This window comes from Oncorhynchus clarkii, unplaced genomic scaffold, assembly GCF_045791955.1.
Source record: "Oncorhynchus clarkii lewisi isolate Uvic-CL-2024 unplaced genomic scaffold, UVic_Ocla_1.0 unplaced_contig_2096_pilon_pilon, whole genome shotgun sequence".
Classification (NCBI taxonomy): Eukaryota; Metazoa; Chordata; class Actinopteri; order Salmoniformes; family Salmonidae; genus Oncorhynchus; species Oncorhynchus clarkii.
In genome coordinates this window covers 179,733-197,519 of record NW_027261020.1, presented here as the reverse complement: position 1 = coordinate 197,519, position 17,787 = coordinate 179,733, and the positions used below count along the sequence as shown (strand labels likewise).

General features: G+C 45.8%; 1 protein-coding gene across 3 annotated transcripts in view; it reads right to left on the bottom strand.

Moving 5' to 3' along the window:
• Positions 1 to 1,391: 1,391 nt before the first annotated feature.
• LOC139403540 (uncharacterized) overlaps positions 1,392 to 17,787 on the bottom strand; it is a 29,375-nt gene continuing 12,979 nt past the window's right edge. Inside the window, exons 5-8 of one of the 3 annotated variants that reach the window (XM_071146957.1) lie at positions 9,907 to 10,002; positions 6,831 to 6,872; positions 3,501 to 5,077; positions 1,392 to 3,371 (exon numbers count right to left, since the gene is read on the bottom strand). In XM_071146957.1, the coding sequence (XP_071003058.1) occupies positions 6,839 to 6,872; positions 9,907 to 10,002 (130 nt within the window). In that variant the 3' untranslated portion in view covers positions 1,392 to 3,371; positions 3,501 to 5,077; positions 6,831 to 6,838. Of the gene's footprint in view, positions 3,372 to 3,500; positions 5,078 to 6,830; positions 6,873 to 9,906; positions 10,003 to 17,787 lie in introns of those variants that run through there. The other 2 variants (XM_071146959.1, XM_071146960.1) reach the window with 2 other exon arrangements.

Here is a 17,787-nt window from a genome sequence, read left to right as displayed (position 1 = left end):
AACACCATCCCAACCGTGAAGCATGGAGGTGGAAACATCATTCTTTGGGGATGCTTTTCTGCAAAGGGGACAGGACGACTGCACCGTATTGAGGGGAGGATGGATGGGGCCATGTATCGTGAGATCTTCCCTCAGTAAGAGCATTGAAGATGGGTCGTGGCTGGGTCTTCCAGCATGACAATGACCCGAAACACACAGCCAGGGCAACTAAGGAGTGGCCCCGTAAGAAGCATCTCAAGGTCCTGGAGTGGCCTAGCCAGTCTCCAGACCTGAACCCAATAGAAAATCTTTGGAGGGAGCTGAAAGTCCGTATTGCCCAGCGACAGCCCCGAAACCTGAAGGATCTGGAGAAGGTCTATATGGAGGAGTGGGCCAAAATCCCTGCTGCAGTGTGTGCAAACCTGGTCAAGAACTACAGGAAAAGTATGATCTCTGTAATTGCAAACACAGGTTTCTGTACCAAATATTAAGTTCTGCTTTTCTGATGGATCAAATACTTATGTCATGCAATAAAATGCAAATGAATTACTTAAAAATCATACAATGATTTTCTGGATTCCGTCTCTCACAGATTCCGTCTCTCACAGTTGAAGTGGACCTATGATAAAAATGACAGCCCCATGCTTTGTAAGTAGGAAAACCTGCAAAATCGTCAGTGTATCAAATACTTGTTCTCCCCAGTGTATATACACGTATATTATTCCCGACATCCCAGTTGTCTTGAACTCACTGAAGTCAAGTTTTCTCAGTTCCGAGTTGTTTTGAGCGTGGCACAAATCATGCTTCATTGACAGCATGGCCAATGTTGAACGTTTATCATTTTAAACATGGAAAAGAGACCCTTAATCCCAGATTTGGGACCACACAGCCACTCCACTGAGTTGCTTTGCAATGCTTGCAGTTAGCCACTGACACTGATTCCTTCCAAACCACTTTCCAACTTGTTGTGTAATGTTTGCACCGATACATTTTATCTCTTCTTTTGACAAAGATTAAAAAGGATTCGCCAGTATATTGTCAACTTGATGCATGATCACGGCTAGCTAAGATTTTGAAAGTAAGATGTTGACATGATCAGTCCAATCAAAGCTACTGTAGATATAACGTGATTTGACGTCATTTTATCTGTGGCCAATGACCTTGAGACTTTTCGGATGGGCGCTTTTATTGTAACTCTATGGCAGGACCCAAGGGGATAGAATTGGCTAGCTCTACCCTTAGACTTGTCGGTGACGTAGTGTCCCCATGAGTGACAGAACACTGAGCCAATAACGACGCAACGCTCTGTATTTGCTGCTGGCTTGCCCCACCACCACAGAAAGCACTGAGCTAGGCTGAAACACCTGCATTTTAGAGCCGCCTTACTCAAGAAAACAAAAAAAGAGACCATGTTTGTTTCCAGCTTTATTAACTCAATGATATATATTTGTCTACATTTTTTGCAAACTGATATGTGACACGTATTAATGCCAAAATAACATGCAAAACAGGCAAGCCCCACCTGCCCTGACTGACGGGTCGCCATTTGCTCTTTACATATTAGTGTTCATAGAATATTAGTGTAACATTTGGTAGTTGTCCGTCATTGTAAATAAGAATTTGTTATTAATCTATGTGCCTGGTGAAGCATTTTGGGAAGGTTTGTGTTATGGGTTTCGTTTGATGCTGTCTGTCGGTAAATGTGAATTACTGCAACACCAGTGTAACCCGGATGTATTGCAATGTGCTGTTACAAGACTGGTTACTCGCATCAGCGACTCTGTCTCGTCAGTTTAGTCCCTATGCCGACAGGAGACGCTCTGATCACTCCTGATATGTAGTTATTAAGAATATGCAACATTGATTCATAACATGTAGTTATCAAGAATATACATCATGGATTCCCAACATCTGAATAACATGTTATCATTAGTCCCCTGACGCCGAAGACGTCGATTAAGACAACCCTCCTCACCTCTCTGATTCAGAGGGGTTGGGGTTACATTTCGGAGGACACATTTCAGTTGTACAACTGTCTAGGTATCCCCCTTTCCCATTGGAATAACAGTGGCCCTAGACTCTGATTGAATGTCAGCTTTACCCAGGGGTGAAAGTAATGTATGTTCCGGTAGGGCGAACCTATTACAATTAATACAACATGCCCCCAAAAAACTACAGTCTATTACACCATTATGGAACAGTACTGCGTGTCAGCCGCAAGAACAATTAGAGGAATTGACTGGAAACCGGGTGGAATGTTCTCCAAACTGCGTTGTCGTTTGAGGAGTAAACTGACGTTTTGTCATGGCGGAGATGAGTGGCCGAGACCGAGGACAACAGTGGATAGATACATCAATTCAGACTACAAGTGTACTGCTCCTAATGACAATCACAGGACATCATTTCAATCTATACGGAGGTGTTTTGTAACACATGTATCTTTCCATTCATCAAATTGCGGATGCACAGTGCACTGTTGGGGTTTGGATGCTGAAATGAATTTGTAAGTGGATGAATGTGCGCGGGTAGCCCACAGGAGCGCCTTTAAGTGATTGTTTGACAACCGGATGAAAACACCATAACTGGTTGTGTTTATGCCACGTTTAAAAAAAGGCATAAACTAAGCTTTCCCTAAATTGAATTAAATTGGCAAAATTATATAGCCTAATTAGCTTCTCCTGTCTATACATAAATGAATAAAATCATTCAAAATAGGCTACTACACCGGAAAGCATGATTTGGCAAGAGGATCATTAGTTTATTTTATTAACGGGTGGATTGTTTTAAATCGCCTACAGTCGGAAGGGCCCGCAATGTGGGCAGCGGCTGCTGCAATACCAATAGATGACTGTTGCGTTGCGACTGTCAGCAATATTTAAAGATTACAATCCGGAAAAACTGTTTTGGAAGCACATGGATATTGCTGTAAAACATATTAGTCAGAAGACTCCAATCTGTATTTTAGCTTTCAAAATTCTTAACTTAAGGCTACTGTTCGTTCGATATCTTCCTGGCACCAGCAGAGAACATCGGCCATGTCCCCCCCCGGTGTGTGCATATTCAGTCTTTATCATTGGATCAGTGCCACTTTTGTTTGTATTTGGACAATAATGTCCCCCTCCATCGTATTTGTGCCTCCCGTTTTCGTAGGCCAATTATATGGATCAGACATCGGGTTTTGTTGATCTGTTCGTCAGTGTCAGCAGAGTAGGCTACTCTGTCATGGTCACAGTAAGAATGCGTGCGTGCTCTTGGCTGGCCGCTACCGATAAGAAATGCCATCTACTTTCACCCCCGGCTTTCCCTTAACATCCCATCACGTATAAAACAAACCTGTTACATTATAGAATCTATGAACATAGAAACGAATCCCATTCTGTTTAAGTATTCACCTTATGATGCCCGTGTCAACGAGGACAATCCAATTTGTGACCTTTTCCTTCTTGTGAATGGGCAAACAATCCTGTTTGATCAGGAACTGGGTCAAGTGGGAAGGGAATCATAAGGTGAATAGAATACACGAACATACTGTACAGAAACTGTCCCAGGCGGGTAGACCGTAACCGGTATGTACCAATACACGCGCATGTACTTTTCTTAGTCCCCCGTTTCTCAAATAAGTTCAAATTTGAGAAACGTTTAGTCACCACACCTTATTAGATCTTCAACATTGCAGAACCAATTTTATTTTTTGGTAAACTTTATTTTCTAAAATTACAAATTGTAAACTTAAAAGACAAATGTCATCGACAAAATTATTGGCACCTCAGAGCTAGTACTTGGTTGCACAGCCTATTGACCAAGATAACCGAAAACACTTCTTGAAGCAAAAAATATATATTCTTGACACACCTTTTCAACTGTCAATTTGGGGACTCTTAGCTGGGCACTCCGGAACCTCTGTTTAGGGGTCATTGTCCTGCTGGAAGACCCACAACCTTTAATGGAGACCCAGTTTTTGGATACTGGGTTGAACATTGGACTCCAGAAACCCAGAATCTGCTGATTTCATGTCTTGCACGTGTTCCAAGACCACTAGTACCAGAAGCAGCAAAGCAACCCAACAGCATTATCAAACCTCCACCATCTATGATTGTATGGAGGGTGTTATTTTATCTGAATGCTTTGTTTTGGTTGTTGGTGACCACCAGGAAGACCCCGCTGCTGAAGGAGACACCAGAAAGCCTGATTTGGACCCCCCCCCCCAACAAGACAAAATAATCAATAAGCAGATTATCAGGGCATTTTGGAGTGCAATGTCTCTCTGTTGAAGGTTGTGGGTCTTCTAGTAGGACAACAACCCTAAAAACACATAGAACCACCCTGGAATAGTTCAAGACGAAAACGCTGGACTGTTCTGGAGAGGCCAGTGAAGAGTCCAGAATTACATCCCTTACCTTGGGGGGAGAGCTCCAAACAGCAGTTGGTGGAGGGCATTGAATAACTAGATCCGCTAATTTTCCGAAGGTCAAATCGGCAGTAGAATAGTGCAGCAAGCTCATTGATGGAAGAAGAAACATTTGTCTTGAACAAAAAGCAAAAACAAGTACTAGCAACAAAATAAACATATGTGTTCTGCAATGTTGACGATCCAATAACCAAAAGGTGTGGAGACCAATTTCAAACGTTAACTTAAGAGAAGAAAAAGGGAATTATTTAAGAGAAGTGGCAAGGATGCCAATCTATTTGGCTGCAATTGTACATCTAGAATATGGAAAGATACATATTCCTCACACCAACACACTGTAACAGGAAGGTATGTGGGGTTCAGTGTGGCTTGAGGACTGCAAGGTGAACCAGGTCCCCCGTGATACAAGTCAGCATCCGACGTCCATCTATGTCTGAGGACGTCGGGAGCTGAGGGGGGGAAACCAGCCTGAACTTAACCCTAAATCTTACACATTTTGAGTTAAATGCCTAAACTCAATCTTTTAAAAAAACTTTGCATTTTGACGTTTGAGAAACATGGATCAACGTCTAATTCTGACGTGAGACTGAGCTGGTAGGAGGCGTTTGGCTCTGTGAAAGAGGAGCAGCCCAGCCTCCCGCTGGGGTCCAACCTCCTCACCCCTCCATAACGCTCTGCTGCACAGGACCTCTGGAGGGGGTGAGAGGGAAAAGAGAAGGAGAGGAGAGTTTGGTTGAGTCAGTGTGTCTGGTTGATAGCAGCAGTCTTTGTGTCAGTTAAACAATGTGAGCCATCCATTCATTCACTGTGTTTTTTGGGGGGGAAATTCACATCAGCGTCACATGCCTGTCCACTGGTCACAATGAGAGGCTCTTAGTTATCTGACGTAATGACACGACACTTCACTGCCCTCTGCCCTCTTGTGGCTGTGTTCCAGACAGACTCCTGACTTCTCCAGGGACAGGTTCTAATTCTCTACCCTTCTAGAAGTGTATACTTGTTCTTTCCTCAGGCATATGGAGGAACCTCCCTCCAGTAGGACCTTCTTAAAAATCGTTTACATCTTTTCCTGATTCCGTTTTAGTATTTTCTACATTTAGTTTTTCCAGGTTTCCACAGGTCTTTTCAGGTTTTCACTCTCAAAAGCACTATTTTTTTTAAAATAGAAAAACAACAAAACTGGATGTTGTAAGTCCACAACAATGATTAAAGCACATCAGGAGACCACTGTGAGGTCTTGGAAACCTCTGTGTTTCTGGGTGTAGTTAGTGTGCATGCACCAGCACGTTGTTTGGTTAGCAATGTTTCTGTGGTGCTCATCTGATTGCAGAGTTTTGTGAGGGATTTTTTCCCACCAGTTTTCAAAACAAAATGGCCACTGGATTAATGAAAATAATCCTATCAGCATTCTGCCAGATAGTCATAGGCTACTTTGTAGTTAACATTTCATTTAGTTTTATTTGGGGAAAGCCTTTCCATCTACCAGAAGACTTATCATCGCCGCTAGCAGCTAAGTGGACATTCCTGCGTCTCTTCAGGAAGTTGCAGGAATATAATTAACTTAGTAGACAATACATACAATTACTAAATTCAATGCAGTTAGTTGATTCCCTACTAAGTACAACAGTTTTTTAAAAATATTGTTGAATTCCGTTTTAAATGTCTGGATTCCGTGGTTCTGTCCTCGTTCTATTTTATAGGACCCTCCTTCTTGCACAAATCCAATGCTTTTAGAGTGGGTGTGAACAGTCATGCACTTCTGGAGAAGGAGAGAGAATCAGAACTCAAGCTTTGTCAAGATCATCTGGGTAGTTATTGTGTGTCTGAGTATCAGTCTGTTGTTGTTGTGTCTGAATGGAAGCCCACCGGTCTGAGTATCTTTTAGGCTTTTAGATGGACAGCACCATGCAATGTCATGCAGCCACGAGGTCAACTCTCCCATGCAGTCAAGTCAGTCAGTCAGCCAACCAATCAGCCACGAGGTCAACTCTCCCATGCAGTCAAGTCAGTCAGTCAGTCAGCCAACCAATCAGCCACGAGGTCAACTCTCCCATGCAGTCAAGTCAGTCATTCAGTCAGCCAACCAATCAGCCACGAGGTCAACTCTCCCATGCAGTCAAGTCAGTCAGTCAGTCAGCCAACCAATCAGCCACCAGGTTCAACTCTCCCATGCAGTCAAGTCAGTCAGCCAACCAATCAGCCATCAGGTTCAACTCAGCCATGCAGTCAAGTCAGTCAGTCAGCCAACCAATCAGCCACCAGGTTCAACTCTCCCATGCAGTCAAGTCAGTCAGTCAGCCAACCAATCAGCCATGAGGTCAACTCTGCCATATAGTCAAGTCAGTCAGTCAACTCTCCCATTCAGATGCAGATGGCCCAGTACCAGCAGTAGTTCAGTAAGAGAGTGTTAGGTGAGACAGTTAGCTAGTGTAAACGTGGTTACCTGCATATTCACTCTGCAATTAGAGAGTAGTTGAAGGTTCTGCTGTAGGATGAAAAACAACAGGGTTAACAACAGATAGGGATATACCTTTACAGTCCCAGCTGCTATACATTTACAGTCCCAGCTGCTATACCTTTACAGTCTCAGCTGCTATACCTTTACAGTCCCAGCTGCTATACCTTTACAGTCCCAGCTGCTATACCTTTACAGTCCCAGCTGCTATACCTTTACAGTCCCAGCTGCTATACCTTTACATCCCCGGCTGCTATACCTTTACAGTCCCAGCTGCTATACCTTTACAGGCCCAGCTGCTATACCTTTACAGTCCCAGCTGCTATACCTTTACAGTCCCAGCTGCTATACCTTTACAGTCCCAGCTGCTATACTTTTACAGTCCCAGCTGCTATACCTTTACAGTCCCAGCTGCTATACCTTTACAGTCCCGGCTGCTATACCTTTACAGTCCCGGCTGCTATACCTTTACAGTCCCGGCTGCTATACCTTTACAGTCCCGGCTGCTATACCTTTACAGTCCCGGCTGCTATACCTTTACAGTCCCGGCTGCTATACCTTTACAGTCCCAGCTGCTATACCTTTACAGTCCCAGCTGCTATACCTTTACAGTCCCAGCTGCTATACCTTTACAGTCCCAGCTGCTATACCTTTACAGCCCCGGCTGCTATACCTTTACAGTCCCAGCTGCTATACCTTTACAGGCCCAGCTGCTATACCTTTACAGTCCCAGCTGCTATACCTTTACAGTCCCAGCTGCTATACCTTTACAGTCCCAGCTGCTATACTTTTACAGTCCCAGCTGCTATACCTTTACAGTCCCAGCTGCTATACCTTTACAGTCCCAGCTGCTATACCTTTACAGTCCCGGCTGCTATACCTTTACAGTCCCGGCTGCTATACCTTTACAGTCCCGGCTGCTATACCTTTACAGTCCCGGCTGCTATACCTTTACAGTCCCGGCTGCTATACCTTTACAGCCCCAGCTGCTATACCTTTACAGACCCAGCTGCTATACCTTTACAGTCCCGGCTGCTATACCTTTACAGACCCAGCTGCTATACCTTTACAGTCCCAGCTGCCATACCTTTACAGTCCCAGCTGCTATACCTTTACAGCCACGGCTGCTATACCTTTACAGTCCCAGCTGCTATACCTTTACAGTCCCAGCTGCTATACCTTTACAGTCCCAGCTGCTATACCTTTACAGTCCCAGCTGCTATACCTTTACAGTCCCAGCTGCTATACCTTTACAGTCCCAGCTGCTATACCTTTACAGTCCCAGCTGCCATACCTTTACAGTCCCAGCTGCCCAGTTATCTGGACTTCAGCTATCGGATAGGATTAAAATACAAAGAAATATAACATGCAGAACGGGAGTCCCCATTCAAGTCAATGATACATGTTCTGTCCATTCTATTTCTATGCATTTAATCCTATCCGATAGGCGAAATCAAAAGAGATAACTGGGCCCTGGAAGCAGACAGACAGAGACACCCAGGTTTTCACTGATAAAGTCTGACTTAGTTGTTGGAGCTAATTTCATCGTTTGATCAAGTCTTAAAATCTGATAGAATTCATCAAAAAATGACTCTGATAAAGTTGTTTATTTTGAAAACGGTTTGGTGGGAGAACGAATCGATACACTAACATATTAATTTCCATTCTAAATTAAAGGTGCAATGCGTAGCATGTTAGTAACATGTAGCAACGTAGCATGTTAGTAGCATGTAGCAACGTAGCATGTTAGTAGCATGTAGCAACGTAATTTCAGAAAATATCCACCACGCATCTGCAGTAATAGTGGAATGATGGAGTTCAAATGATAAAATGGCCGACCGTGATTATTAGCCTTAATTAGTTGAGTGTCAACCTATGTGATTTGCTATGTTATTGTTACCTATGGAGATGTTGAAAATGGTGTTTTACTGGAGTAAAAGTCAGCTACCGTCGACCATTCATCTGGCTGTTGAAAACTACAACCGATTCTATTTGGATTGTTCAGGTTCACCATCAGCAATAGTTTTGGTAGTTTTGCTTTAAACAAGCAGCGTTGTATGTTTTTTTCCATTTTTAAATAGAGGGTAAAGTTCATTTCATAACGAGGACAGAAATCCCTTTTGCGGTGCGCACTGCATGGCCGAAACAGAGAAGACCACTCCATAAAAACATTTAAACTGTAAAAAAAATATATATATATTTTTGAGATGGGGGTGAAATCAAAAGTTATACTAGATATTAATTGGCTGTCATAGCGAATTCTTCAGCTCATTCTGTGAGCTCCTAGGCGTTTCCACTTCACAAATAACAGCACTTACAGTTGACCGGGGCAGGGCGGAAATTTGACTGGCCTGCGTAGTCTCACACACACACACACACACCCTCCTCCCCTAAGCATCACTCCTAAAACAAGTCCAACTATAGAGCTCTGACTCCCCCCTGTCCTCTCCAACTGCCCCCACATCACCCCCCTTCCAGTCCTCCCTCACTCATCCACATACCACAAGCCCAATTTGAATCTGAGCGGGCGGGAAGGAGAGAGCAGCTGAAGGGTTTTTAGGGCAGGCGACCGTTAGACAGGAGCCCCTCCTCAGGGCCCCAGAACAGGAAATGCATATCTGAGCCAGATTTGCTACCATCTCCCCGTCCTAACAAAACTAACCTCTCACTACATAGTCCTCTGTCCTGCTCCCTAGCCTAACCTCTCACTACATAGTCCTCTGTCCTGCTCCCCAGCCTAACCTCTCACTACATAGTCCTCTGTCCTGCTCCCCATCCTAACAAAACTAACCTCTCACTACATAGTCCTCTGTCCTGCTCTCCATCCTAACAAAACTAACCTCTCACTACATAGTCCTCTGTCCTCCTCCCCGTCCTAACCCCTCATTGCCCTATATAAATACTAGTGTAAATATAGTGAGTAAAACACTGTAACAGATATCTGTCTCTGTCCTGCTCCCCAGCCTAACCCCTCATTGCCATATATAAATACTAGTGTAAATATAGTGAGTAAAACACTGCAACAGACGGTATCTGTATGAATAAATGTTAGTGTTCTCTTCACCGGTCGTCTCTCCCTATGACATCATCAAAGGCGTGGGACAGACGTTTCAGCTTCCTGAGACCGCTGGACACACTCTCCAGGTCCCGGCCAAACTTCCTGTCAATCATACACAGGAACCAATCAGAGAGCAGGACACACCAGTCAATCACACGCACTCCATTCTGGGCATGGTCAATTCGGTATACATTGTTTGAGAGTGTGGATGTGTGTGTAGGGATGTACAGTACTCATTCAGGGGGTTCTCTTCATTTTTTACTATTGTCAACATTGTAGAATAATAGTGGAGACATCAAAACTATGAAATAACACATATGGAATCATGTAGTAACCAAAAAAAGTGTTAAACAAATCAAAATATAAGATTCTGCAAAGTAGCCACCCTTTGCCTTGATGACAGCTTTGCTCACTCTTGGCATTCTCTCAACCAGATTCATGAGGTAGTCACCTGGAATGCATTTCAATTAACAGGTGTGCCTTGTTAAGTTAATTTGTGGAATTTCTTTCCTTCTTTAATGCGTTTGAGCCCATTAGTTGTGTTGTGACAAGGTAGGACTGGAATACAGAAGAGGGTATACAGCCCTATTTGGTAAAAGACCAAGTCCATATTATGACAAGAACAGCTGAAATAAACAGAGAAAGAGTCCATCATTAGTCTCAAAAAACCATCCAGCTCCATGATGAAACTGGCTCTCATGAGGACCACTACAGGAAGGCCCAGAGTTACCTCTGCTGTGATGAAACTGGCTCTCATGAGGACCGCCACAGGAAGACCCAGAGTTACCTCTGCTGTGATGAAACTGGCTCTCAGGAGGACCACTACAGGAAGGCCCAGAGTTACCTCTGCTGTGATGAAACTGGCTCTCAGGAGGACCACTACAGGAAGGCCCAGAGTTACCTCTGCTGTGATGAAACTGGCTCTCAGGAGGACCACTACAGGAAGGCCCAGAGTTACCTCTGCTGTGATGAAACTGGCTCTCATGAGGACCACTACAGGAAGGCCCAGAGTTACCTCTGCTGTGATGAAACTGGCTCTCATGAGGACCACTACAGGAAGGCCCAGAGTTACCTCTGCTGTGATGAAACTGGCTCTCATGAGGACCACTACAGGAAGGGAAGGCCCAGAGTTACCTCTGCTGTGATGAAACTGGCTCTCATGAGGACCACTACAGGAAGGCCCAGAGTTACCTCTGCTGTGATGAAACTGGCTCTCATGAGGACCACTACAGGAAGGCCCAGAGTTACCTCTGCTGTGATGAAACTGGCTCTCATGAGGACCACTACAGGAAGGCCCAGAGTTACCTCTGCTGTGATGAAACTGGCTCTCATGAGGACCACTACAGGAAGGCCCAGAGTTACCTCTGCTGTGATGAAACTGGCTCTCATGAGGACCACTACAGGAAGGCCCAGAGTTACCTCTGCTGTGATGAAACTGGCTCTCAGGAGGACCACTACAGGAAGGCCCAGAGTTACCTCTGCTGTGATGAAACTGGCTCTCATGAGGACCACTACAGGAAGGCCCAGAGTTACCTCTGCTGTGATGAAACTGGCTCTCATGAGGACCACTACAGGAAGGCCCAGAGTTACCTCTGCTGTGATGAAACTGGCTCTCAGGAGGACCACTACAGGAAGGCCCAGAGTTACCTCTGCTGTGATGAAACTGGCTCTCATGAGGACCACTACAGGAAGGCCCAGAGTTACCTCTGCTGTGATGAAACTGGCTCTCAGGAGGACCACTACAGGAAGGCCCAGAGTTACCTCTGCTGTGATGAAACTGGCTCTCATGAGGACCACTACAGGAAGGCCCAGAGTTACCTCTGCTGTGATGAAACTGGCTCTCATGAGGACCACTACAGGAAGGCCCAGAGTTACCTCTGCTGTGATGAAACTGGCTCTCAGGAGGACCACTACAGGAAGGCCCAGAGTTACCTCTGCTGTGATGAAACTGGCTCTCATGAGGACCACTACAGGAAGGCCCAGAGTTACCTCTGCTGTGATGAAACTGGCTCTCATGAGGACCACTACAGGAAGGCCCAGAGTTACCTCTGCTGTGATGAAACTGGCTCTCAGGAGGACCACTACAGGAAGGCCCAGAGTTACCTCTGCTGTGATGAAACTGGCTCTCAGGAGGACCACTACAGGAAGGCCCAGAGTTACCTCTGCTGTGATGAAACTGGCTCTCATGAGGACCACTACAGGAAGGCCCAGAGTTACCTCTGCTGTGATGAAACTGGCTCTCATGAGGACCACTACAGGAAGGCCCAGAGTTACCTCTGCTGTGATGAAACTGGCTCTCATGAGGACCACTACAGGAAGGCCCAGAGTTACCTCTGCTGTGATGAAACTGGCTCTCAGGAGGACCACTACAGGAAGGCCCAGAGTTACCTCTGCTGTGATGAAACTGGCTCTCATGAGGACCGCTACAGGAAGGCCCAGAGTTACCTCTGCTGTGATGAAACTGGCTCTCATGAGGACCACTACAGGAAGGCCCAGAGTTACCTCTGCTGTGATGAAACTGGCTCTCAGGAGGACCACTACAGGAAGGCCCAGAGTTACCTCTGCTGTGATGAAACTGGCTCTCAGGAGGACCACTACAGGAAGGCCCAGAGTTACCTCTGCTGTGATGAAACTGGCTCTCAGGAGGACCACTACAGGAAGGCCCAGAGTTACCTCTGCTGTGATGAAACTGGCTCTCATGAGGACCACTACAGGAAGGCCCAGAGTTACCTCTGCTGTGATGAAACTGGCTCTCATGAGGACCACTACAGGAAGGCCCAGAGTTACCTCTGCTGTGATGAAACTGGCTCTCATGAGGACCACTACAGGAAGGCCCAGAGTTACCTCTGCTGTGATGAAACTGGCTCTCATGAGGACCACTACAGGAAGGCCCAGAGTTACCTCTGCTGTGATGAAACTGGCTCTCATGAGGACCACTACAGGAAGGCCCAGAGTTACCTCTGCTGTGATGAAACTGGCTCTCAGGAGGACCACTACAGGAAGGCCCAGAGTTACCTCTGCTGTGATGAAACTGGCTCTCATGAGGACCACTACAGGAAGGCCCAGAGTTACCTCTGCTGTGATGAAACTGGCTCTCATGAGGACCACTACAGGAAGGCCCAGAGTTACCTCTGCTGTGATGAAACTGGCTCTCAGGAGGACCACTACAGGAAGGCCCAGAGTTACCTCTGCTGTGATGAAACTGGCTCTCATGAGGACCACTACAGGAAGGCCCAGAGTTACCTCTGCTGTGATGAAACTGGCTCTCAGGAGGACCACTACAGGAAGGCCCAGAGTTACCTCTGCTGTGATGAAACTGGCTCTCATGAGGACCACTACAGGAAGGCCCAGAGTTACCTCTGCTGTGATGAAACTGGCTCTCATGAGGACCACTACAGGAAGGCCCAGAGTTACCTCTGCTGTGATGAAACTGGCTCTCAGGAGGACCACTACAGGAAGGCCCAGAGTTACCTCTGCTGTGATGAAACTGGCTCTCATGAGGACCACTACAGGAAGGCCCAGAGTTACCTCTGCTGTGATGAAACTGGCTCTCATGAGGACCACTACAGGAAGGCCCAGAGTTACCTCTGCTGTGATGAAACTGGCTCTCAGGAGGACCACTACAGGAAGGCCCAGAGTTACCTCTGCTGTGATGAAACTGGCTCTCAGGAGGACCACTACAGGAAGGCCCAGAGTTACCTCTGCTGTGATGAAACTGGCTCTCATGAGGACCACTACAGGAAGGCCCAGAGTTACCTCTGCTGTGATGAAACTGGCTCTCATGAGGACCACTACAGGAAGGCCCAGAGTTACCTCTGCTGTGATGAAACTGGCTCTCATGAGGACCACTACAGGAAGGCCCAGAGTTACCTCTGCTGTGATGAAACTGGCTCTCAGGAGGACCACTACAGGAAGGCCCAGAGTTACCTCTGCTGTGATGAAACTGGCTCTCATGAGGACCACTACAGGAAGGCCCAGAGTTACCTCTGCTGTGATGAAACTGGCTCTCATGAGGACCACTACAGGAAGGCCCAGAGTTACCTCTGCTGTGATGAAACTGGCTCTCATGAGGACCACTACAGGAAGGCCCAGAGTTACCTCTGCTGTGATGAAACTGGCTCTCATGAGGACCACTACAGGAAGGCCCAGAGTTACCTCTGCTGTGATGAAACTGGCTCTCATGAGGACCACTACAGGAAGGCCCAGAGTTACCTCTGCTGTGATGAAACTGGCTCTCAGGAGGACCACTACAGGAAGGCCCAGAGTTACCTCTGCTGTGATGAAACTGGCTCTCATGAGGACCACTACAGGAAGGCCCAGAGTTACCTCTGCTGTGATGAAACTGGCTCTCATGAGGACCACTACAGGAAGGCCCAGAGTTACCTCTGCTGTGATGAAACTGGCTCTCAGGAGGACCACTACAGGAAGGCCCAGAGTTACCTCTGCTGTGATGAAACTGGCTCTCATGAGGACCACTACAGGAAGGCCCAGAGTTACCTCTGCTGTGATGAAACTGGCTCTCAGGAGGACCGCTACAGGAAGGCCCAGAGTTACCTCTGCTGTGATGAAACTGGCTCTCATGAGGACCGCTACAGGAAGGCCCAGAGTTACCTCTGCTGTGATGAAACTGGCTCTCATGAGGACCACTACAGGAAGGCCCAGAGTTACCTCTGCTGTGATGAAACTGGCTCTCAGGAGGACCACTACAGGAAGGCCCAGAGTTACCTCTGCTGTGATGAAACTGGCTCTCAGGAGGACCACTACAGGAAGGCCCAGAGTTACCTCTGCTGTGATGAAACTGGCTCTCAGGAGGACCGCTACAGGAAGGCCCAGAGTTACCTCTGCTGTGATGAAACTGGCTCTCATGAGGACCGCTACAGGAAGGCCCAGAGTTACCTCTGCTGTGATGAAACTGGCTCTCATGAGGACCGCTACAGGAAGGCCCAGAGTTACCTCTGCTGTGATGAAACTGGCTCTCATGAGGACCACTACAGGAAGGCCCAGAGTTACCTCTGCTGTGATGAAACTGGCTCTCAGGAGGACCACTACAGGAAGGCCCAGAGTTACCTCTGCTGTGATGAAACTGGCTCTCAGGAGGACCACTACAGGAAGGCCCAGAGTTACCTCTGCTGTGATGAAACTGTCTCTCAGGAGGACCACTACAGGAAGGCCCAGAGTTACCTCTGCTGTGATGAAACTGGCTCTCAGGAGGACCACTACAGGAAGGCCCAGAGTTACCTCTGCTGTGATGAAACTGGCTTTCAGGAGGACCACTACAGGAAGGCCCAGAGTTACCTCTGCTGTGATGAAACTGGCTCTCAGGAGGACCACTACAGGAAGGCCCAGAGTTACCTCTGCTGTGATGAAACTGGCTCTCATGAGGACCACTACAGGAAAGAAAGACCCAGAGTTACCTCTGCAGGATAAGTTCATTAGAGTTAACTGGCTCTCATGTGGACCGCCACAGGAAGGGAAGGCCCAGAGTTACCTCTGCTGCAGAGGATAAGTTCATTAGAGATACCAGCCTCAGATTGCAGCCCAAATAAATGTAACAGACACATCTCAACTAGAGGTCGACCGTATATGATTTTTTCAACGCCGATACCGATTAATCGGACGATTTAAAAATAAAAAATGTATTTGTAATAATGACAATTACAACAATACTGAATGAACACTTATTTTAACTTAATATAATACATCAATAATATCAATTTAGCCTCAAATAAATAATGAAACATGTTCAATTTGGTTTAAATAATGCAAAAACAAAGTGTTGGAGAAGAAGGTAAAAGTGCAATATGTGCCATGTAAGAAAGCTAACGTTTAAGTTCCTTGCTCAGAACATGAGAACATATGAAAGCTGGTGGTTCCTTTTAACATGATTCTTCAATTTTCCCAGCCAGATAAGAAGTTTTAGGTTGTAGTTATAATAGGAATTATAGGACTATTTCCCTCTATACCATTTGTATTTCATTAACCTTTGACTATTGGATGTTATTATAGGCACTTTAGTATTGCCAGTGTAACAGTATAGCTTCCGTCCCTCTCCTCGCCGCTACCTGGGCTTGAACCAGCAACACAACGACAACAGCCACCCTCGAAGCAGCGTTACCCATCGCTCCACAAAAGCCGCGGGGAACAACCACTCCAAATCTCAGAGCGAGTGACGTTTGAAAAGCTATTAGCGCGCACCCCGCTAACTAGCTAGCCATTTCACATCGGTTACACCAGCCTAATCTCGGGAGTTGATAGGCTTGAAGTCAAAAATAGCTGCTGGCAAATGCACGAAAGTGCTGTTTGAATGAATGTATAACGAGCCTGCTGCTGCCTACCACCGCTCAGTCAGACTGCTCTATCAAATCATAGACTTAGTTATAACATAATAACACACAGAAATACGAGCCTTAGGTCATTAATATGGTCGAATCTGGAAACTATCATCTCGAAAACAAGACGTTTATTATTTCAGTGAAATACGGAACCGTTCTGTATTTTATCTAATGGATGGCATCCATCAGTCTAAATATTCCTGTTACATTGCACAACCTTCAATGTTATGTCATAATTACGTACAATTCTGGCAAATTAGGCTGCCCAAACTGTTGCATATACCCTGACTCTGCGTGCAATGAACACAAGAGAAGTAACACAATTTCACCTGGTTAATATTTCCTGCTAACCTGGATTTCTTTTAGCTAAATATGCAGGTTTAAAAATATCTCCTTCTGTGTATTGATTTTAAGAAAGGTATTGATGTTTATGGTTAGGTACACATTGGAGCAACGATACGCACCGCATCGATTATATGCAACGCAGGACACGCTTGATAAACTAGTAATATCATCAACCATGCGTAGTTAAATAGTGATTATGATTGATTGTTTTTTATAAGATAAGTTTAATGCTAGCTAGCAACTTACCTTGGCTTCTTACTGCATTCGCGTAACAGGCAGTCTCCTCGTGGAGTGCAATGAGAGGCAGGTGGTTAGAGCGTTGGACTAGTTAACTGTAAGGTTGCAAGATTGAATCCCTGAGCTGACAAGGTACAAATCTGTCGTTCTGCCCCTGGACGAGGCAGTTAACCCACCGTTCCTAGGCCGTCATTGAAAATAAGAATGTGTTCTTTAACTGACTTGTCTAGTTAAATAAAGATTAAATAAAGGTGTAAAAGAAAAAACGCTGTCCAAAAATACAGATTTCCGATTGTTATGAAAACTTTAAATCGGCCCTAATTAATCGGCAATTCCGATTAATCGGTCGACCTCTAATCTCAACATAAACTGTTTGGAAGGGGAGACTGTAAATCACACCTTCATGGTCGAATTGCTGCAAAAAAAACACTACTAAAGGACATCAATAAGAAGAAGAGATTTGCTTGGGCCAAGAAAACACAAACAATGGACATTAGACTGGTGGAAATCTGTCCTTTCAAATTGGAGATATTTGGTTCTAACCACCGTGTCTTTGTGAGATGTGGTGTGGGTAAATGGATGATCTCTGCATGTGTATTTGTGATGGTGCTTTGCTGGTGATACTGGCAGTGATTTATTTAGAATTCAAGGCACACTTAACCAGCATGGCTACTAACACAGCATTCTGCAGAGATACACCATCCTATCTGGTTTGGGCTTAGTGGGACTATACAGTCAGACCTGGTGACTGATACGTTTTTCAACAGGACAATGATCCAACACACCTCCAGGCTGTGTAAGGGCTATTTGACCAAGAAGGAGAGTGATGGAGTGCTGCATCAGATAACCTGGCCTCCACAATCACCTGGCCTTAACCCAATTGAGATGGTTTGGGATGAGTTGGACCGCAGAGTGAAGGAAAAGCAGCCAATAAGTGCTCAGTATATGTGGGAACTCCTTAAATACTGTTGGA